Here is a 23,655-nt window from a genome sequence, read left to right as displayed (position 1 = left end):
CAGACTAGTAGAAGCCACATCCTGCAGAGGTCTTCTGCCACTGGTCACACTGCTATTGTGCAGGCGGACTACGACGCTGTCATTGGGTCAATCACTGAACTTGCTTAAACGAGTTCCAGGGATCCTGCGCTAGAAGCCCCTGAACACCGGGGAGGTAAATATTAACCTATCATGTTTCAGCGCAGGCAAAGTAGCGGCTTTCCCATCGGGCTCATGTGGAAATAGCCAAACCCAATCAGGCTCAGTTATTTCTGCTGGAGTCCATCAGAAAGCCGCTACTGCAACTGCGCTGAAGCCTTGAAGGTAAATATTGCAGCGCCTGTGCAGTGCTTGTTGGCGCTTGTCAGGGGATTTTTTTTGGGAGGGCCATCGCTGAACCCATGAGACTACAGGGAAACCTCATTAGGATCCTGAGGCTTCCCCCTCCCAGAGGGGCTTTTTTTTTTGTTACAGGTGTACTTAATCTTAATGTGTGTCCACAAAACCTGTCCAACCTACATTTCTGATATTACTCAGAGGTACACACCTAGCCACTCACTCCGTTCCTCCAATGAACTTCGCCTGACCCCCCCCCCCCACATCACACAGTCCCATGCACGCCTCCAGGACTTCTTGGAACTCTACCTCCACCCATTAGGGCAGCCCCCTCCTTCAACATCTTCAAGAAGGCCCTCAAAATTCACCTTTTCCCTCTGGCCTACCATCCCTCACAATTGCTCTAAACCCACAACGGAACTCTGGTCCCTACCTTTCCTGTCTCTACCTCCCCTTCTAGATTGTAATCCTTTGGGCAGGGTCCTCCTCCTTTTGTGTCCTACCTGATCATGCACCTCCATTACTGTGCACCCATGCTATGCATCTGAGTGAGCCTAACTTGCCTAATCTCCATGCTCCATCCAGTGACTGACTAAGCATTACCTTATGCTCATACTGTGCTGTGTGATCTGGTTTTCTTGTATTCCTGTATTGTCATATTGCTGTATGCCACCCCTAATTATATTGTCTGTAACCTAAATTAATGTTCAGCGCTGCATAATATGTTGGCGCTTTATAAATACAATAAATAATAATAATAATAATGTGTGCCACACTAATTAGTAATGTACTAATTAATATAAAAGTGTATAAATCCTGCAATAAATATGACAATAATATTGTACAAATTGAAAAGAAAACTCTACTTATAAACAAGTGCTAATACTACTAATTCTGTTAATATTGTGTAAAAATCAGGTCAATGGCCTGCAGTGATCGATTGACCTGGGAACAGTTTGACCTCAGCAGGTATACAAAAGTGACAGTGAAATGTCGAAATGTCCATTTAAGAAAATGAGGCTGATAGCTGTGCTTGTGTTATTTATTCCAATAAGCCTATCACTACACAGGTAAGACAATTCCTATTATTTTCTGTAAAAAATATATTGGGCTTCTGGAATGAAAGTGACATCAATTATTTTTAATTAATTAGTATATATGAACATTGTGCATTAAGCCTTATTTTATTTGCTCTAATTAAACTTTATGATTTCACTGCTCTGTTTGCAATTTACTCTGGCATATCTATGATCTTTTCATCATTAATATCGTTATTTTCCTTACTGAGCCCATCTGACGTAGCCTCACCTACAGAACGCTCTTATGGTGGGCTACACTTCAGCCTCCCTCTATTGAAAGTCATTGACCGCAATCTGAGCAAAATTACAAAATGTTCCTTTGTCGTGTTGGGAATGATTTGCTTCTTTGGGTTGAGTCCCCGACACGAATATCTCTTTTCTGTTCTGTTTTTCCTCTTATTTTTCTTTGGTCTCTCTCTTCTTGTTTCTGTGATATCTCTTAAGGTGGCCACTAACGGTCCAATTTCTAGCAAAAAATCGTTCGAGCGATCAGAATTTCTGATCAGATTGGTTGTAAATAATCTCCATTGATGGATACAATCCATTAGGTACGATTATAAAAAGTTGTCCGATTGTATTTTCGTCAAACCAAAATTTGGATTTTCTTGTCGGTTGTGATAGATAGGAAGCAAAGATTGATTCATTGATGGTTTAGGGAACTATTTCACTTCCGATCAGAATTATCTGATCACTCAAACTATTTTTCGCTAGAAATTGGATCGTTAGTGGCCACCTTTACTTTGCTTTTCTATCTTTCCATCGTTCTGGAGTTACATTGCTGTATAGTTTTCCTACTAGGACATGGCTAACATATTGGGCATTATGGGACTTCCACTGGGCGGTCGCATATGTTCTCTATGGGCTTGTTCACACTATGAGCGTTTGCATATTTTTTTAAGCTCTAGCAATTGTAGAAATCACCCTAAAAGTGCTTGTGCAATGATTCCCCATGAGGCCTGGAACCCACTACAAAACGCTATCGCTAACCGCAATCGCTAGCTTTTTGTATGAGCAGTTTGTAAGCGATTTCATGAGCATTTTAGAAAGTGTAGTCAATTTGCCAGCAGTTGTGTATCGATTAGCGTTTTAAAGTCTGATTGGTCCTTTCAATTAATTTTATTTTTGTTACAGTGTACAGTAACTTTAAAACGCTAGCAAAATCGCTCTGTGCAAGTTTTGATTAGCGATTATCCAGTGATTATATACTTTACATGGAAGCGCAAATGCTAACAAAATGCTGCATGTCCTGCGTTTGCGATTTTGCTAATCACAATCGCTTCTGTGGAATTTGCACCATCCATTTACATTGGCAGAGCGTTCGCAAGCGATTTCTCACACTCCCTAAACGCTCATGAAATCGCTCTAGTGGGTTCCAGCCCTGAGAGTGTTCACATATGAGCGGTTCAATTGTGATCCGCTTTCAAAAGTGCTGCCTGTACCTGCTTTGTATATATCGATTTCCCGAGCGCTTCTATGAATAAATATATTGTATTTATTCATTTCCGGGTGAAAGAGTTCACTTCCTGACTCTGCAAAAGTGCTTAAAAAAGCATTTAGAAAGTGCAGGGAAAGGTGATAAAAAAAAAATCGCAATAATCGCTCAGCGCTTGCAATAGCACTGGCGATTTCTATGTGAACATAGCATGTCACTCCGCTGTTATTAGGTTCCCTGGTGTATGATGCCTTATGGGCCCAAGCAGGGGCGCCTCTAGCCATGTTGTCACTCCAGGCGAGTAAATCTGTGCCCCCCCCCCCCCCCCCACGGCGCCCTTTCATGAAAATAATCGTAATGCGGCAACGTTTCACCAGGAAATAATCATAATGCAGCAGCGTTTCTTCTGAAAAATTCGCAATGCGGGCAGTGTTTCACCAGAAAATACACAAAATGTAAGGCTGCAGAAGTGAGCATATGGGCTGTGGGCCAGTGAACTGATGCAGCGTCTTTTTGATGCCGCAAGCCTGTTCACCACCTGGGGACACAACATCTGCACAGCACTCATGCCGGCCTGGCACCCTCTACAATGAGTCAGAAGGAGGCACAAAGGGGAACAGAAGGAGTCACAGGGGGGACTAAAAGAGGCACATGGGGACAGATGAAGGAGTAGGGGACAGAGGTGGCACATGGGGACTGAAGAGGCACATGGAGACAGAAGGAGGCACAAAGGGATACAGAAGGAGGCACAGGAGGACAGAAGGAGGCAGAGTGGGACTAAAGGAGGAACAGGGGGGCAGAGGTAGCACAAGGGGACAAATAAAGGCAAAGGGGACATAAGGAGGCAGAGATGGCACAAAGGAGGAAAGAAGGATGCACAAGGCACAGAGGTGTCAGCTGCCTGCAACTTACGCTAAGTAGATTCAGCAGAAGCAAGTAATAGAACAGCCACAGGGGTGTGGCTTAATCTTGGGTGGGGCTTAATTTGGGGCGGGGCTTAATTATGCAACATGGCGCCCCCCAGGACCAATGGCACTCCAGGCAATGGCCTGTACTGCCTATGCCTAGAGGCGCCCCTGGGCCCAAGGATACGGCTAAGGTTCTATTGTACTTTTTAGAGATGTGAGATTTTGACCCTGTTATGTTCTCAGGTTGCAATGTTGCGACCCTAACAGCATTTCCCACTGTGTGATGTAATATATGCAATCTCTTTCTCTGATTTACTGGAAACAAGCTGGTTTGCAGCTCCTTTCCATATACTTCTATTGTATCTTGTGCGTGTATAATTCTTTCCATGCCATTTTTTCTGTACAAAATTATGTGATTTCTGCTTAGTATTCCTTTTATGTCTATACCTTTAATGAAAACAAAAGTAAAAGAATCTTTAAAAAAGGAAAGTCATTGACTGTTTGCTTACTAAAAATTAAACATATCTAATTTACACATCAGTTCGCCTCTTTGCCTGAATTACCAATGCTATTAATAATAACCCATATAAATGTAGCTTGTCAAGCACGCTGCTTAGTTGCTGTAGATGACTCAACTCATTGCCTCCACGCTTTCACTCCCTGAGCACCTCCTTTGTGCTACTCCTCAAAAGCATCTGTTCTTCCCTCATGCAGTGCACTACTGAAATGCTGGTGCATGTCCTAATCAGGGTATAATCTGGATTACTGCAGCAGCATTCTCTGTGGCCTAACAAACTGAATTCTGCTGCTTGACTTGACTTGATCCACATCTCTTCTTGCTTCTCGACTGTCTGCCAAGTTCTCGCCTGGCTTTCAAATAACCCAGAAGAAGGATCAAGTTTAAGGTATGGTTTCAACTTGCGCCAGATCAGTGGGATCAGACAGTGTAATGCTTCTCCAATGGTCCCGCTGAAGCCTGGGGCAGATACATTACCCCCATAGGCTATATGGGGAACGCATCAGCCTGCCTGGCATTATTGCAGACTGCACAGAAGTACGGTCCGGGTACCGCAACGCATCCCATGGATCTGTAGCAGAGTGCCAAATGTCAACGGCTCCTATTTATAAAATAGGAGAATGGACAAAAATGGCCGTTCTCCACTCAAGTGGAAACAGAGCCTAAAGACCTAAAGGCTTAACTTTAGCCTACAGAGATACTCTCCCCCCCCCCCCCCCCCACACACACACACACACTGCTGTCCTCCACTAGAATTACTTCCTAACATTCACCTATACAGGACTAGTCATTCTGTTCCCCTCCTCTGGAATCCCCCTTCAACACACATTGGGCCTGGTTCACAAAGCGGTGATAACTCAGTTATCACGCCTAAAAGACTTTAGGCGTGATAACCTTTGCACCGCTGAGTTAGCACCGCTTTGTGCTGGTTATCGCGCACAAAGTCCCGCGCGCAGCGCCCATAGGGTTTAATGGGCGCCTTGCATCGCGCTGTGCGCTGCACGGCTGCGTGCGGAAATTTCGCGCGAGTTTCTTCTTATCACGCCTAAACTGAGTTTAGGCGTGATAAAGGGCTTTTCACTGGCATGCAAAGTGTTTGCACCGCTTTGTGAATCAGGCCCATTGCTTACTCTGCAACCCTAGGAGTGTTTAAAGTTAACTACCTGCGGACCGACGCAGTTTATATCTAAGGCGGGCGGGTGGCGCTGTGGTTCTGACCTGAAGTAAACTTTACGTCCCATTGACCGCGCACCCCCATTGGCTCCTGGCCCTGTCATTCATGTAAGACGTTCCCATTGGCTTACATGGAGTGACAGGGTCAGGAGCCAATGAAAGCGGCTCCTGACCGGCGCACAGAGCTCTGCCGTCATAGCGACGGCAGAGAGAGCAGCCTGCGGCGGGGACAGAGAAGCGTGACTGTCGGGAGCGGTGATTCGTCGGGAAGCGGCGGCTTACTGTACCAGCACCTTCTGGTCCTTAAGGGGGCAGAGGGTGCTGGTACTGAAGTGATTAAGCTAAAGTGAGAAAAAAACAAAGGCAAATACTCACCTATGGAGAGGGAAGACTCTGGATCCTATAGAGCCTCACTATTCCCCTCATGGTCCCCTCATTCCAGCACTGTCACTCCTGTTGCACATATTGGACCAATGTGAAATTATCACATTAGTAGAGTAAAAAAACAACCATCATATATCTATATAGATTCAGGTGTATGTGAAAATAATACTGATTACGGTGTATCTGTTTTTTCAGGATACCCCTGGTAAAAGTTCTGTCAATCCGGCATGAACTTCGGCAAAGAAATGAGTTGGAGGCGTTTTGGGAAGATCATCAACCTTTCAGCTTTGCACAGAAATACAACACATGCTTTCCTGAACATTTGTCCTTGGCATCTAGACCTGTAGAGGAGTATCTGACTGACTACATGAATGTAAGTAGGTCCACAATCACTCAGTGTTGCTGCAGTAGATACACTTGTACTGTCTTATACAGCAAAGCGCTGAAACAATTTTGAATAAAAAAAAATCTATTTTAGTCAAAAAAAAAGGACTGATACAGGTATATAATTAAATGTACAAATGCAACCAGAACTGGTAAGATAAACTTCTAAGCTCCTTTGCTGCTTCAATGTTATTGAAATGACTGTGAAGGAGATATTGCTGGTCATTACATGACAAATATCATGCGGTAACAATTATCCGTAGCAACTAACAGGTTGTTAGCCCGTTGCCCAACCCCCAGACTTGGAGGGTCAGGGTATCCAATTTAGTCTAGAATATCACCTTTGTGTTGTCCGGTTAGGGAGGCCCTACCAATAGCTAAGCTACCGCTGGCAGAACTGTCAGGATCACTAAGTCACGCAAGCCCCACCACTGCGACAAAGTAAGGATACGTTTGGTGGGGCGTGCAGTAACAATTATAGCTATAAAATGATGATTATGATGACAGTGACAGCCGCCATAGAAGTCGCATTTCAGACATTATCATAAACACATGCCCATCTTTAAGCCACAAATTGCACACAACATACAGGTCACCCATAATCCCTTAAAGCGGACCTGAACTCAGAACTTCCTCTCTGCTCAAAAGGATACACAATAGCATAATAACCTTTAAAGAAAAAAAAAATTGTTACTGCTGATACAAATCCTGCAGCAAATATGCAATGTTTCTACTTCCTGCTTTCATGGAAGCAAACATATTGTTAACATCTTGTGCTTTCAAATTAGCCTCTCTGCCATGGCAGTCAGCTGACACAACTGAGGGATCAAATTACAACTTGTGATTATACACAGATGAGGAGGATTTAGAAAGGCTAAACTCTCTAAATACATACAGGGTGCATTTCTCTCTATTTTCCTTCTGTCCTGTGCAAGAGTTCTGGTCTACTTTAAGGCTGCTTTCACAGTTAGACGTTACTGGCGCACGTTAGTGCAGCCTGTAACGCAGCCCACCGCACAGCAATGAAAAATCAATGGGCTGTTCACAGTGCCCACGTTGCGTTACATTGTAACGCTGCACGTCAATCTAAAGTGCAGCATGCTAAGGCGTTAGAGAGGCTTTGCCGCGTTAGCCTGCTTGCACAGGCGCAGTGATTAGCTACGTGGCTAATTAATATTCACTGCATTGTGCTGACATCACTGACGGGACCACGTGATGCGGAGTGTTCCGCTCACGTGGTCTCCACCAGCAAATGCGTACTATAGTACGCATCACGGACGCATCAAAGAGCCGCTTAACGCGGCTCTTTGCTAACGTCCTCTGCCACCACCACCATGCGTTGCGTTAGGTGCACGTTATGCGACCTTAATGTAGCACCTAATGCAACGTCTTAGTGTGAAAGAAGCCTAAATACAGTATCTAAAATCAGACCAATCACAATTTATCTGCCAATTCAAAGTAAACCAATTAAATAACCTCTGCAAAGGAAACCTCAAAGGACAAATGAAGTGAGAAGAATATGGAGTCTGCCATATTTATTTCCTTCTAAACAATACCAGTTGCCTGGCCTCCTGCTGATCTGATTGGCTGCAATAGTGTCTGAATCACACTAAAAACAAGCATGCAGCTAATCTTGTCAGATCTGACAATAATGTCAGAAACACCTGATCTGCTGCATGCTTGTTCAGGGTCTATGGCTAAAAGTAGACAGAGACAGAGGATCAGCAGGCAGCCATGCAACTGGTATTGCTTGAAATTAAATAAATATAGAAACCTCAATATACCTCTCACTTCATAGTTACATAGTTATTTGGGTTGAAAAAAGACATACGTCCATCGAGTTCAACCAGTTGTCCTGGGAAACAGCCATACCCATACTCTGCTTACAGCTAGAGTTGGCCAGTGAGATGCAAATCATTCTGAATTGATGCAAATGTTGTTACTTCGATGCAAATGTATGTAGCTTCTGTATTTGATTGGTCCATTTTCAAGCTGCATGCCGTCTCTCTCTCTCTCAGCATGCTTATTTATTTACAGCAGACAGACCTTCCTACTCCAAAGTCTTTCTGAAGAACCCATGCACCATACATCGTTGCTTCTTCCTTCCTCATTGCAACAGATGTGATGCTCTGCTATAGCATAGCATAGCTCTGGAACTTGGCTGCAGTCTATGAACTGTCCAAACTCCTCCCCTTATCCCATCATCACCCACACGAGATAGTCGGGATGGAGCTAGGAGGAAAAAACTGTTATTCCTTGATTGTCAACACAGAGCACCTCCTCTGTGCTGTTGTGACATTAACTCTTTGTATTCAGCACTGCAGCATTACGGATCTACAGAATATTATGCTCAATTCCCTCCTTCCTTTCTTCTTTCAACATGTCCTATCTGAATTAGATCGATTTTCCCATCGAAGTGAAGGGAAAATGGATCGGAATCAGATTGGACATGTTGAAAATAATCGTTCTGGCAGGAAATCTGCCTGAAAAGCTCATTGTGTGTACCAGGCATTAGCAGTGAAAGATGGGCTGTGTCCGGTGATCTGCTTTGTGCTGTGGAAGGAATACTGACTCACCTGGCAATGTAAAGCCACTGGACTGATATTCCCAGAAACAGGCTGATGAACTGGCAGAGTCAGTTAGCGTCAATCTCAGTCAGCAGACAGAGGAAACACGCAGGTTAGAATGTTCCCTAGAAAAACCTGTGCAGAAACTGTGTACATTTGAAATCCAGTATAATGATTATGTCTGGAAAGAGAGCTGATATTTGGCATCCATGCCTATCGGACATCTGTGCATGTTTATAACGTCCTTATCTAGTTAATATAAAATATTACTTTCAGTGAGTTTTCTTCATGCTGGAAGGCACAATTCTGTTGTATGAACTTATCCGTCCACATAAACTTGTAAAAATGTTTAAACAGGAACCATGTAAAATAAATATGTATTGTTAGAAGAGAATGAGGTATAGTATGATAGAAACCAGAGTACATGGGAATAAATACTTTTCTTTATGAGCAGCTGCAAATCCTCAAGCTATGATACCTGACATCTATTATAGCCAGGATGTATGAGTCCCTATACAGGAGGAAAGCCTGCTCTTCTATCTTACACTTTAACATGTAACTGTGCTACAGGTCTTCTAGGGGATGTTATTATAAAATTCTGACTGAAAAATCTTAAGATAGATATAGTAAGAAAGGGGTAGGTTAGCTTTATCAAAAAGTTCATAGATAGGTAAAGGTAAGGAGGGTTAGAAATAGCTGTCAATAAGGAGGGTAAAGCCTCATATACGTGTACAGGGACTGTAGTCCGACAGAGATTGGGACTTCGATCCCTCACGAGACAGTTTGGGGCCAACCCTGTACAGACTCATCGCTAGTCTGCAGGCTAGTGGCACCTTCTGTTGCTATGGAGAGGTGGCGATGGCATGGTGCATGACAGAGAGGGTGAGGTAAGTAGAAGAAGAATGTCTCCAGCCTATGGTCAGCCAAGATGACCAACCAGACAGCTAGCTCTCTGATCCATCAAGGTGGGCCAGGAATTTCTGAACACGCGCTAGAAATACAGGTGTCCAAACTGCAGACCTTCCCAAACGATGCACATACAATCACCATCAAAAAACGGCTTTTCTTTGAACAGAGATTAAAGGGAACCTGAAGTGAGAGGAATATGGAGACTGCCATCTTCATTCTCTAATATACAATGCCAGTTGCCTGACTTGCCTGATTTCTGTGCTGATGTTCTGTCTCGAATACCTTCAGTCAGTGGCCCAGAATGAGCATGCAGGTAACATGCTTTGAATCTGGTCTGACTTCACTGACTACATGTTTGTTGCAGGTGAGTGACTCAAAAACAGCTAAAACCTTAAAATCTCAGCTTGACAGCCAGGCAAATGGAAATGTTTATTGGGAAAGAAAGATGGCAGCCTTCATAATCTTCTCGCTTCAGGTTCCCTGTAAATAGTTTGTCTGCAGCATGTTATTACATGCAGTGGACCTCTGTCCATACTGCAAATGTACAGCTACCCCCTGTGACCTTGATTATTGTATAATAATAAATCCATTTCAGTAATAATTGCTATAATTTATGAAAAGAAGCTTGCCCTGTTTACCATCCCACAGACAGATGGTACCAGGTTTATTGAAGGTCACAGATTTCCACTTGCTTTCTCACAATCTGTTGGAAAATCAGAGATCCTATGTCATTCTAGCATAGAAGAGAGTGTGCAAGATAGAGAACTCAGACAAACTGGCTTCTATATTTTTTTTTATCAATTCACTTTAATTTGAGTGAAAATGTCTTAAAGGAATACCAAGGTGAAAATAAACTGATGAAATAAATAATTGTATCTATCCTCCTTTTTTTTTAGATATCCCAGTTTTATTTCATATTTAAATCTACTTTTTAAGTTTTTTTACAGTCATTGTCTCTGCTCAATGACACATTCATTGAAGTATGGCACAGATAAAATATATTTACCCTGTTTATCTTTTTTCTGCTCTCAGAAGCCAATTTCTGTTTGATGGCTGTAATTCCTTATCAGTGAGGGTTCCCGAGTCCCAGTCAGGTGTACTGTCATTTGCATTCCTGACATTTAACTTTTTTAGACATAGAAAGAAAAAAAAATACTACTTATTTGCATGCTTTGTACTGTACATACCCTCTTTCCCCCACATTATTACATGCCCTGAAAGTAAGCCATAGTAGGAATTTGGAGTGTACTCAAAATATAAGCCCTACCCTGAAACTAAGCCCTAGCAGCAGTAAGGGGAAAAAGTTTGGGCACTTGTGTTTCTACTGGAGTCGATCTTGCAGGCAAGACCATCGGCTCCAGTAGAAACACAAGTTGCCATACTTCTTCCTCATTGGCTAAAGATCACACACCGGCATGGAGATGGGGGAAATACGAGGGTGTAGGGGGACATCAGAGACACAGAAGACAGTGCGGCATGTAGTTAGGGTAAAAAGAGGATGCAGGGGGACATTGGAGGACAGGGGGACACCGGGAGGACATAAGGGGACACTGGAGGACGGGATAGAGGAGGACATGGGCACAGAGGGGGACACCAGAAGGACATGGGCACAGAGGGGGACACCGGAAGGACACTAAAGGCACAATGGGACACAGGGGCACACAAGAGGTGGATCCAGCAGAGGAAGAGGTGGCACAATGGGGAAGGCAGGAGGACACACAGCACAGGAACTACCGGTATGTTCTATGTTTATAGAAATATAAGACACCCTCTGAAAAGAAGGACTAGCACATCTTTTGGTGCAAATATTAATATAAGACTTATTTTCGGAGAAGCATGGTACACGTGTCTGTTGCATCATGTCACATGTTACCTCTGTATTCCATCACAAGATTTCATTTTGGCTGAGAAAAATCTAAACTGTGTACACAGCTTAAAAACAGAACCTGAAGTGAGACATGTTTATAAGCCAATCATAGATCAAAATCATCATGTACAAAATGACTACATTTTTCTTTAGGAATCCTCTTAAAAGGACCATTATTACAAAAACATTTCATTTTAAAATCCCTCACATTAGTTTCAGCAGATGTAAAGGGCATTCGGTATGTGTGTGTTTTTTTTCTCTAAAATACATTTATTAATGAATGCTGTAAAACGCTTGTTTTAAAACTGATGCTAATGAACTGGGGAATAATGCATCTCGTGCATAGATGAAGCTCACTGCATCACCTATAAAGTTAATATACCTGAAGTCAGTTCCCGCCCAACTGTCAAACACCTCAAGTGTAACGCCACGCGTTGTACCTGTCGCTTCTCTGTTGCCAGACCACACTACACTTCCAAAGGTCCCTGCCTATTCCTCCCGCTGCAAATAAACGTGCACAATACAGGCAAAAAATGCACACCCAGATCCCTCCCAATCGGTGGACACAGCAGATCCATTAAAAACAGTGGCGTAAGAATATCTCCTATGACCCCTGCCATTGCGGGGGGGGGGGGGGGGGGGGGAGGGGGGCTAAGGGGGGCCCGGCTGTCATGAGATGCAGAGCATGGCAGCAGAGCTAGCGCACTGTCCTCTTCACTCCTTTCTTCAGCCACGCTGTACAATGTGTGACCTCTGCTGACAGGTAATTTTCATCGATTGGTCGTGGACTGCTCTCTTCTGGGTTGGGGAGACTTTGGCAGTCTTCAGAAGCACTCGGGGTTCCAAAGATGGGAAGCTCCATACTGTGCATGCATGAGCGCCCTCTCTCGAGCACTCGCGCGTGCACAGCACAGAGTTGCAAGTCTTCTGAAGCCCAAGCATTTCCGAATACTGCTGAAGCCTCCAGCGGCGGGAGATTCAAACAGAGCCACCTGTGGGGGCACAAGGAAACTGGCAGGATAACTGCTCTCTCCTCTCCTTAGGTATCTGTTTTTTCTTTTTATTTACACTACAGATTCACTTTAAGGGTGTTGCAGGTGGCCCCTCTGGCTTAGTTTTGCTGGGTGGCCCACCGGGCTCTAGTTACACCCGATTAAAAAGATACATTGGATGCACTGTGACCGAACATGTAGCCCTAGCCTATTCCAATTTCAGCCTGTGTCCTGGTAATTAAAGCACAAGTGAACCACACACAGCTAAAAGCAAGTCTGATAAGCATTACAGACTGGAATGGTGGAATGTGCTGCCTGCTATACCACACAAGCTGGAATGTCACACTCACTATAATCTAGCTGATATGCTTCTATTCATAGGTATCTGTAGCTATTGTGCAAGAAAATCAGAGTTTTATCACTTTTAATCTAACCATGGTATTTACTACATTGTGGAATCTCTCTTTATTGCCTAAAGTAGTAGAATACTCATGCCTCAGTGTGCTTCTTAAAATCGGGCCCTGCTAAAAATACCATAAACTCACATCAATTATGTTATACTCTGTTAAAGAGGAGCTGTTAGGTATAGGGTCTCAGAGAAAAAAAAAACACATATATCAGTAGCTAAATATTGGCTGTACTTACATTACATATGTATTTCACTGTCCACGTTTGGATTTCACATAATTTTTATATAGTATTTGCAGAGAATGATGCTCCTGACAGCTCATGGCAGGTTCCATGTTTGTCTGTCTTGTATGAAGCCAATTGTGATGTAATATCCTCCCTTACCCTGCTTCCTGATGATTCCACTCACAAAAAAGATCAGGATCAAAGATCCTAATGGTTCATGATCCAGACAACACTACAGTGCAGTGAATATTAATTAGCCATGTGGCTAGGAACAATAGCGGACTCCTGCAGTATACTCTAACGGAACATGTGCCCTGTGAACAGCACATTGATTTTTCAGTGTTGTGAGCTGGGCTGCAAGTTACAAGCTGCTGTAACATGAGCCTGTAACTTCTCACTGTGAAAGCAGCCTTAGGGTGGGATAGGGAAATGAAGGGGAGGACCAAGGGAGTGCAGTGGGGAGAAGAAGCAGCCCCAGAATGCTTTGCAGTATCTGTTATGCGGCCTGAAGGCCTCCTTCGGAGCTTGGGAATAAAGAGCCTTGCTGTTCAGCAAACATCAAAGGAAGAGATATTTTTAACTTCAGTATTGCCTTTTTGGCTTCCTTCTAAACTGTTTAACACAGGAGAATAGAGGTTTAAATTAGCTTTTGCAGCCTGACAGTTACTCTTTAAGATACAAGCATGTACCTAGTATGTAGTGTACAGTATATGTACTTATATTAATGGTAATGTAATGGTAAGATACACTCTGTGTTGGTCTTTGCTTGAATACTTTATATGAATATTTCCCCTCTGCTTCTGCAGGAGTAAAGCTATGTACAGTATATCTGCTCTTCTTGATTACTGCACCCTGTCAGGAACATTTTCTATGTATAACAAGAACATCCCTACCCAGTTGGAAATGTTTTCTGAGACAAAAATTGGAGCTTTTTTTCAGTGCAAACATTTCTGGGCAAAGCTTGTAAAACAAAAGAAGGAGGCCGACAGCCCGATATAGTGTAGTAACTTGACGTTCCACGGTAGTTATGTTAAAGGTAAATGTGTATATACTCACAAACATGGGTTACCAGCCAGGTAACCAGTAAAACAGCAGGTGGGGAGAATTATGGCCTGACCCCACTCAAGTATAAGAAGTCGCTATCTGTAGGTAGGAAAGTAGGGGATAACACCCCTCCACCAGGGGTGGACTAGACTAGGTATAAAGCTTTGAACAGAGGCGCCAATGTAGAATAAAAACATTGACAAAAAGTTTAAAAGGGGGAAATTTGTGGACTTACCTCCCTCGAGTGAAAACAGGCAAGGATTCGTTTTTTTTACTACAAAATAATATTTATTTATAGCTCCAGTATGCAACGCGTTTTGCGGGCAAGATCCTGCTTCATCAGGCAATCAATGGAAAAACACTAATATTGTCTGTCATGAGGCGCTCGGCTGCGTGACAGACAATATTAGTGTTTCTCCTTTGATTGCCTGATGAAGTGGGATCTTGCCCGCGAAACACATTGCATACTGGAGCTATAAATAAATGTTATTTTTGTAGTACAAATAACGAATCCTTGTCTGTTTTCACTCGAGAGAGGGTAAGTCCACCTACTTCCCCCTTTTAAACTTTTTTTAGACGTTTTTATTCTTCATTGGCTCCTCTGTTCAAAGATTTATTTCTGGGCAAAGACATGCCACTAACACCCCCCTGTCCATGTCTCCAGTCATACCCCTAACACTACTCCAGCCACACCTCCAGTCACATCACTCCAGCCCCACCCTTAGCATGCCTCCAGCCACATCATTAGTCACACCCCTCCAGCCTCAACCCAATTCACACCCCTAATACCACTCCAGCCACTCCTTTAGTCACAACCATCCAGCCACACCCCTTACATATCTCTAGTCATACATTTAGTCACACCTTTTAACACCCCTTCAGCTACATCACCAGTCAAACCGCTCCAGCCACACCCCGAGTCACTCCCCTAACACCTCTCGAACCATACCTAAAGTCACAGCCCTAAACACCCCTCCAGCCATGCATACCAGAAATAGTTCATGAGCAAAAGACATTTTCCATTGCAAATTACACTGGCCCTTATTGAAAATAAACAAGACAATAATTTAGAGGCTAGAAATAAAGTTTAGCACGATTTAAATGTTATTTTTTGAAAATAAAAACCAAAAGTGAACGTGAAATAGAAAGAGAAAAACTATGGTGGGAAGAAGAAGAAGAGAGGGACAGTTGTGGTGTCACAGTAGCGGCCATTTGCTGTCTGCCCAGGAATCACTGATTTCTTTGTACCATATTGATTTTGTCATAGCAGTTGCAACAGGCATAGTTATATTTGTGTAAGAAATCCGATATTGCTGAAAATATTGTACCAACAATGGGATATTAATAAAGACAACAATACCGATTTCTCGTAAGTTCTAGGTGGTCGTTTGGCAAAGAAATACACATCAAAAACAGTATAAATAAAGTTTATACTGCATGTGATATTTGCGATACAGATACAGATATTGATGTATTACAGTAGGCAACAAGTACAGAGCAATTGGACTATATAAAAACATAAAGCATAGCAAACTATTCCCGCAATGTATACATGAATATGTAACCTGAATGCATCTTCCCAAGATCTTATAAAGTACATACCATATTACAAAGACCCATTACATCTTACCCAGCCAGGACAGCCAGCAGCTCCAATAGCAGACCAAAGAAAACAGCCCCCTTCTAGCCCTTTCCTTGAGTATTTATTTAGTTCGACCCCGCCTCTTTCCCCCTTCTAGCCCTTTCCTTGAGTATTTATTTAAATAGACCCCTCCTCCTTATTTACCTCCAGAAGGCCAGAATCTCCCAGAATCAGAAACTTCTGGAACTCAAGTATTTGTTCTCTAGGGCTTTTGTTTATCAATTGCTTGTGGAAGAAGTTTCTAGCACCCAGGCTATTGTTCACCTGTGTGCTTGGGAATGGCTGCCGAAAGCAAGCTGTGAAACACAGCCAATTTCTTACACTTGTTTATCAATTTGCTGTACATTGAAATATATGTGTAATGTGAGTACTTTCTCTCCTTAGGCGCAGTACTTTGGTGAAGTCAGCATTGGAACACCTGGTCAGAAATTCAATGTAGTCTTTGACACTGGATCTTCCAATTTATGGGTCCCTTCAACTTTCTGCGTCAGTGATGCTTGCAGTAGGTTTATTTTCTTTACTATACTAATTGTAGTGTATGTAGTGTTAACGTTTTATATTTTTGATGTAATGGGTCAGGATTGAAAAATATATTCGCATTTAATGGATAAATTCTTTAGATGACAATGGTAGCTTGGCTAAAAGAGTCAAGCTTGAGTTGTTATAGGCTTGCTTTATGTACAAGGGAAGCAGCTTTTAGGAACAAAGTGGGGAAGAATCCTGTACATTACTGCACAAAATGGATTTCTTCCATTGCTCTATATTGATATTTGGATAATTGACTCTTTTATAAATGAAGCAAATGAAATTGGGATTTTTAGATAGACCCCACTGACTTGTATTGAAGTGGCCAATAAGCAGACAAAATGTCAGAGATGGAGAACAAGTGCTCGTGAAATTTCCCATCTCCTGTTAATTCTTTACATTAGAGTTGGATCATCCACAAGGCAACCTAGGCAGGTACCTAGGACCTAGTGTATGTCAAGGGGCCTGGCTGCTATCTACTGTGAGCATCTGCCCCATGTCAGCCTGCCAAAAAGGCCAATGGTTCAATGGAGAGTAAGCCAATGCTACTACCTTGCATAGGGGCCCATATCACCTTAACCCATCCTTGTTTTACATGTGTAGATTCACTATCAACATTTTGAAAAAGGGGGTGGAGCACTGGGGGACAGGTTTATCGTTAATAAAAGTGGCGGCATACACAAATGTGGTAAACAGGGCTGATGGTTGTGGTATCAACATTGCTTCAGATCTGACCAACAGAAAATTGGTACAATTTATCATCAAGGGCTGGAGAAATCACCTGCTCAAAGCTTTAGAAACAGGTCTCAACTAAGTGTTCTTTGAAATAGGAGAATTCCATAAAAGAAAGATAGTAATTCATGTCCTAGACAAAACTCTTGCTGCATGCGTGTCATTTCCTATGCATTTGTGTTTTCACTAATAGTTGCAGTTGAATACAATTTGAAAAGTATAAAGTGAAGTTGGCGTCAATGCTTCCTTATTTGTTAATAGATGCCCATAAGAAATTTGCACCCTTTCATTCCACTTCCTATGAGCATGTTGGAAAGACGTTCTCGATCCATTATGGCACTGGACAGCTAGCTGGTGTTATGGGAAAAGACACCTTGCGGGTAAGTGAGGGACAGGACTTGTACTTTATTGCTAATGCTTTTAAATGCTTCTCTGGATTTTTGAAGCCACAGGTTTGTGCCGAAGTGGGAAATTTTGGTGCCCGCTATTGGCTGAGACTTTGGCGGTGGCGCTGCCATAGGTGCCATTATAAACTACTGCTACACTGTTAAATTTGGGTGCCCACGCTACCTGATATATAGTACTCACTATATATCGAGTGTTGCAGGTGCCCACATTTCACAGTATAGCTGCAGTGTATAGTGGCACTCTAACATTCTTGTAATTTCGGCAGATTGGTGCCGGGGGTTGGTTAAGGTTAGGCGTGAGGTGGGGTGGTTAAGGACAGGCGAGGGGGTGCTTTTAAGAGCTAGGTTTGGGGGGACGGTTAAGGTGAGGCATTGGTAAAGGAGGGTTCTGTGTAAGAATAGTGTTGGGTTAAGTTGTAGTAAAATATTGGTATTACCGGTATTTACACTTTGAAAACTTAGAATATCGGTGGATTTACCAAGATTCTACTAGCCAAAATGTAGAGCCCAAATTTCTTTGCGCCCCTTTTTCACGCACGTGTTTGTGCCAGGTGCTTATTTTCTATATTTATTGGTGATTGTGTCTTTTCCATCCTCTTCCTGTACAGATCGGTAGCATGACCATTTTGAAGCAGGACATTGGTCAGTCAGTGGTGGAGCCTGGTCGAACCTTTCTCCTAGCACGCTTTGATGGAGTATTGGGTCTCGGCTATCCTTCTTTAGCTGTTGGTAATATAGTGCCAGTATTTGACCAGATAATAAGCCAGAAGCTGTTGGACAAGTCAGTATTTTCCATCCATTTAAACAAGTGAGTAGGGCAACTAATAATATGTACTGTAGATATACAGTATGTAAGAGGATTACTGGCATAGCTGTCGCCACTTGTCTTCTTTACAGAGACGATGACGTCCGGTATGGGGGAGAGTTGATATTAGGAGGGATAGATCACTCACTGTACACAGGCCCCATTCACTGGATTCCCATAACAAAAAAGGGTTACTGGCAAATAAGAATTGATAAGTAAGTATTCCTACAACTATTGTGTGACGTTTTGGTAACTATGGATTCATGGTAGCAAAGTAAAAGTGTAACTTCAGCAAAACAAAAGAAACAATAAAAGATTCATTTTAGACAGCGTGAGAAAAGGCTAAAACTGCTGACAGGTTTTATTGCTGTCTCTTTCCTCAATTGGCTTCCTCTCACCTCCTGTTCTTGTGGATCCCTGTTGATGGGAGAGGGGTCTACCCAAACAGAAAGAGAATAACTAGGATAAGTCAAAATCAATGAATTATTGGCACATTCTTATGCAAATTGTGCAGACCAGCCATCCAGGAACCACTGCTATCCCTACAGCTACGTCAAAAGCAGAGTTGTATTTGAATTATTTTGCATAGTCACCCACGCCACGCAGAGGCTGCCCTTTTTCTTTGCCCACTGTAAGCATATCAATAAAAAAGAGAATATGCCCTGTGATAGTACAAAATTATTCTTTCATTCACAGAGGATTGTAATAAATAAAACTGTTCTGCTCACAAAGATTTTAGTATGCTCTACAAAGCAGTCATGCATACAGCGCTTTGTTGGCAGCGCTGGCTCTCATTACTTCCATTGAAGTACGCCACGCAATGTTATTATTATTTCGTATTTATATAGCGATGACAACTTCCACAGCGCTTTACAGAGTATACCGCCCTGTCACACATCTGTTCCTCAGAGGAGCTCACAATCTAACCCCTAACATAGTCACATGTTCATCATAGTCTAGGGGCAATATTTAGGGGGAAGCCAATTACCTTATCTGTATGTTTTTGGGATGTTGGAGGAAACTGGAGTGTATGGAGGAAACCCATGTATACATACAAACTCCTTGCAGATAGTGCCCTGGCTGGGATTTGAACCGGGGACCCAGCACTGCAAGGCTTTGTCCAATAATATTTTAGCTGCATGAATATCATAGATGGGCAAGGATAAGCAAATATTCCTGGATTGCATGCAGATGGCAAGCAGCTTGGAATTCAGGCAAAGAAGTGCTGCAGCTCTGGTATTTGGCCCAGTTGGCACTGCATGGAACAGATCAGTTTTTAAAAGGCATCAATTTTTCATCCATGACCCTCCTTTCTGTTAGCGCACAGTCAATGTGGCGCATCCATCGATCTGAAAAAATCTCTCCAATCCCAAAACTTGTGGGCCATATCAGGCTGAATGGATAAGTTCAAATGGAGCAATGTGAACAGATTCTATTGATTAACATAGAGTCCTATCACATCCGTTAGGATCCAGTCCATTTAGTTCAGCTAAACATACCATTTTTAATGCAAGCGTGAACCAAGCCTTTGTCTGGATGAAGCAGCATTCAGTTTGTATGCAAACCCAGACTATTTGCATCTCATTGCACATATCTGATGAGTATACACACAGGGATCAAAATATGTCAGAAACATGATGGTGGTAAAACAATACTGCTAAAAAACGACAGCAAAATGCAAGTATTGAATGGGCTGTAAATTGTTAGAGAGTAATGACAATTGTGGAAACCACAGATAAAAAATAATCAAGATGAACGGGGGAATAATGTACTTGTTGTGCTCCCATATTCTGCTTTGTTTCACTATTTCTCTCTTTGTTATACAGTGTTAAGGTTCATGGGAAAATCGCATTCTGCCACAATGGTTGTGACGCTATTGTGGATTCAGGCACTTCTCTCATCACTGGGCCTAGTTCGGAAATAAAAAAGTTGCAGGCACTAATTGGAGCTACACCCCTGATATATGGAGAGGTAAAATATGCGTAATATATACAATGGCTGCTGGGCTCTTAAGGACTAGTCAGTACACATATGGTAATGATATTTTAAAGAGAGTCTAAAGCAGATTTTTTTTACCTCTTTTTATTGTGCAGCCATCTTCAACATTAAAATCCAAGTTGTTTCACCACATCCTTGCGGCAGAACGAGTATTGTCTCCCCAGAAATTCTCTAAATAGAATCCACGACTTTTCAGGTCGCATAATTTGCTTCCTGGTAGAGGCAGAGCTGTGTGCAGTAGCTCTGCCTCTTTTCCAGTCAATCTCCGCCAATCTCCCCCTCTCCCCGCCCCCTCAGTGGAAGAAGACTGAGAGGGGCGGGGAGAGGCGGAGATCAGCGGAGATTGAATGGAGAAGAGGCAGAGCTACTGCACACAGCTCTGCCTCTTCCAGGAAGGAAAATTCTGCGATTGCAGAATCTATTTAGGACATTTCTGGGGGATTTGACACTTGTTCTGCCGCCCGCAGGAAAACAACTTGGATTTTAATGCTGAAGATGGATGCACAATAAAAAGAGGTAAAAAAAATTAGCTTCAGACTCATTTTGAGGATAAAGGATTACAAATATGGATTATTATCCCTTTTCTCTAGTTGGGAGTAACATTCAAGCCAAGCACCTCTTTAAGTGTCCAGGGTCTTGCACACTTGAAAATGACAGAATGAGAAAAGAACGACTAGGTCTAGACTGAACGTACAGATAGAAAATAATGGGGGACAAGGGGGAACTGAATCCTCGCAAGAAGGAGACGGCACACAGAGGATAAACTTTGCTGTATTGAGTATGTCAGGGAATACACACAACTAGTTTTGAGCAGAGCCCTTAGTCATGGGCACCTCCCAGTAATGATTTTTCACACATATATATTCACAAATGCAAATCATATGCAGGTTATTCATGCAGAAGTCCCCTATTATTCAGTCCATATTATTCACTTCACAACTGATATTCATTTTCGTTCCTGCAACAAGGTAATGCATTTATTTGAAGAAACATTTGTGACTCATATTTTCATTTATACGTTTAGGATGTATACAATTCAGACGCTCTATTCATGTAGCTTCTCCCTGTAATAGTAACCTAGCTCTATCACCACCCCTGGGAAGTGGAGAAATCTAATCAAGCACACACCACCTCAGTTGGGCGGCCATGTGGCCATGGTGCACTTGTGTATGAGAAAGGTGGAACGATTGCACATACAGCATGCAGGATGGAGGTCCAGGTGATGTGGGGTTCTCAATTAGCCAAAAATGGTACTTTTGCATGCTTAAACTGTAATCGGTGCAATGCACCCTCAGTTAGGGAAAAAGGTTTGGAGCCGACACCACTTCACTTGTTTCAGCATCTTTGTGGTGTATGGGTTAAAGTGCCCATGTGGCATAGTGTACGTTGGGCAAACAAGCAGAGAGGTGAAGAAAAGAATACAAGAACATAAGTAAATTATAGGAAGGTTTACAGCTGGCAAATAAGAATATGAGACACCCACATCTCGCCACTTCATGCACCATGGCCACATGGCCGCCCAATTGAGGTGGTGTGTGCTTATTGGAGTTCTCAATTTTCCAGGGGTGGCAATAAAGCTAGCTTACTATTACGTCTAGAAGCTAGTTGGACAGAACGTCTGGATTGTATACATCCTAAATGTATAAATGAAAATATGACTCTCCTGCATATGATTTGCATTCGACTATATATGTGCGAAAATTTGTTACTGTTTATGATAAGGATCATTAATTGAATAATTACAAGTAGTAACAAACATGTGCTGACTATGCATTGCACAAGTTTAGGTTCTAACTTTCACAGTTTCTTCTTTTAGGGGTAGACATTCAGTTGTAGTGTGATGTCATACACTGATTGATGTATGTAAGGTTTGGTAATGAAGGGGAGGTGCACCTGATGAAGGGCTGCGCCCGAAACTAGTGGTGTGTATTCCCTGACATATTTAATACAGCAAAGTTGCTTTATCCTCTGTGTGCTATCTCCTTCTTGTAATTGGTCGGAGTGTTGCAGGGGGTGGTGTCCCTGCAGAGACTTGAGCACCAGTGACACTGTGCCTCTGGCCAGAGGTGGGTACTCGCTTGTGTATGAATCCTCTGTGAAAAGGTTTCTCATTGGTCAGATCAGTGCTCCAATAAGAAGAAGCTCCAGCAGAAAATTCAAAGATGCTTTTTACTACTAGGGTTTACTATTGGTCCATTAAACTGACCAAAGAGATTTGTTTTTGCTGAGTCTAATTGATCAGTTCAATGGACCAATTGGAGTCCCTTGAAGGGAGTCATGCTTTTCCCATGCTATACCCATACAGTTCACTATACTTTGCAATTTGATGGGATGGGAGCCCCAGCATAAAGCATCTTTGAATTTACCCCTGGTGCTTTTCATTTATTCATGTATGGGGCTAATAAAAATCATCCCCTAGCATTGGTTCAGATCAGTGGACCAATGGGGAGTCTTGGCAGGGAAACATGCTTTTGCTGGAACTCCCTAAACTTAAATGATTCATTTTGACCTGGAATGGACACAAATGTTCAACTAAGATCCTGCACTTTCATTTTACAGTATTTAGTGGATTGCAAGCGTGTGTCTCATCTTCCCACTGTGACCTTCACCATAGGACAGAGAGACTATACAATAAGTCCTGAGCAGTATGTGATTAAGGTTTGTATAGCTGTGTAAACTATTAAGGCTGTTAACTATGTTAACTATGTAAGGCCACGTTCACAGTGGCGCATTGCAGTGTAGTGTAATGGCTTAACATGGTTTACCACACTGCAATGCACCACCTATACAAAGTTCACAGTGTGGCGGGAGCATTGCTGTACGAGTTGCAGCATCATAATGCTCTGCATGCAGGTGTTACAGCTAAACATGTGCCTTTTTAACAGTAGAGGCATACTTTTTATTGACTGTATGCTTCACTGTACCTGACACAATGCAAGAATAACGTGTGGCACGGCTGTCCTGATCTGTTGCGTTGCATTCCTGCTGTCACAGGGAACGCAACCGCCACTATGAATGTGGCCTAAAGCAATGTATTATGTGCAGAATTTGTGAAAAGGTGTTAATACACATAGTGTTTACAGACTGTTGTATCTTAATTGATTTCAGGAGTCAAATGGAAAGACACCTGTTTGCCTGGCTGGATTTCAGCGCATGGACCTGGAAACAAAATCTGGATCTCTTTGGATCCTGGGAGACATTTTCATGTCCAAGTTTTACAGTGTTTTTGACCGAGAACATGACAGAGTGGGGCTGGCAAAATCAAATAAAAAGAAGCATAGTCTATAGACCTCAGGATGCAGGAATATCAATAACTAGTACATTATGGATGTTTCAGCTGCA

The 23,655-nt window shown here is 42.6% G+C and overlaps 1 protein-coding gene across 1 annotated transcript; it reads left to right on the top strand.

Moving 5' to 3' along the window:
* The first annotated feature begins 1,329 nt into the window (after positions 1-1,329).
* LOC137562315 (cathepsin E-like) lies at positions 1,330-23,601 on the top strand. Its single transcript, XM_068273652.1, has 9 exons — positions 1,330-1,385; positions 6,004-6,181; positions 16,231-16,348; positions 17,365-17,483; positions 18,119-18,318; positions 18,408-18,530; positions 20,142-20,286; positions 22,873-22,971; positions 23,422-23,601. The coding sequence occupies exons 1-9, from the start codon at positions 1,330-1,332 to the stop codon at positions 23,599-23,601; spliced, it is 1,218 nt and encodes a 405-aa protein (XP_068129753.1).
* Positions 23,602-23,655: the final 54 nt, after the last annotated feature.

This window comes from Hyperolius riggenbachi, chromosome 3 (genome assembly GCF_040937935.1).
Source record: "Hyperolius riggenbachi isolate aHypRig1 chromosome 3, aHypRig1.pri, whole genome shotgun sequence".
NCBI classification, from domain to species: Eukaryota; Metazoa; Chordata; class Amphibia; order Anura; family Hyperoliidae; genus Hyperolius; species Hyperolius riggenbachi.
Note: the sequence above shows the minus strand (reverse complement) of the source record. Positions and strands in the feature narration are given on the sequence as shown.

Excerpts from the sequence above, each read along its gene's own strand:
- LOC137562315 (XM_068273652.1), top strand. The coding sequence starts at position 1,330 with ATGAGGCTGATAGCTGTGCTTGTGTTATTTATTCCAATAAGCCTATCA. Across the intron at positions 6,182-16,230 it reads ATCTGACTGACTACATGAAT|GCGCAGTACTTTGGTGAAGT; the intron begins GTAAGTAGGTCC and ends TTCTCTCCTTAG. Across the intron at positions 16,349-17,364 it reads CTGCGTCAGTGATGCTTGCA|ATGCCCATAAGAAATTTGCA; the intron begins GTAGGTTTATTT and ends ATTTGTTAATAG.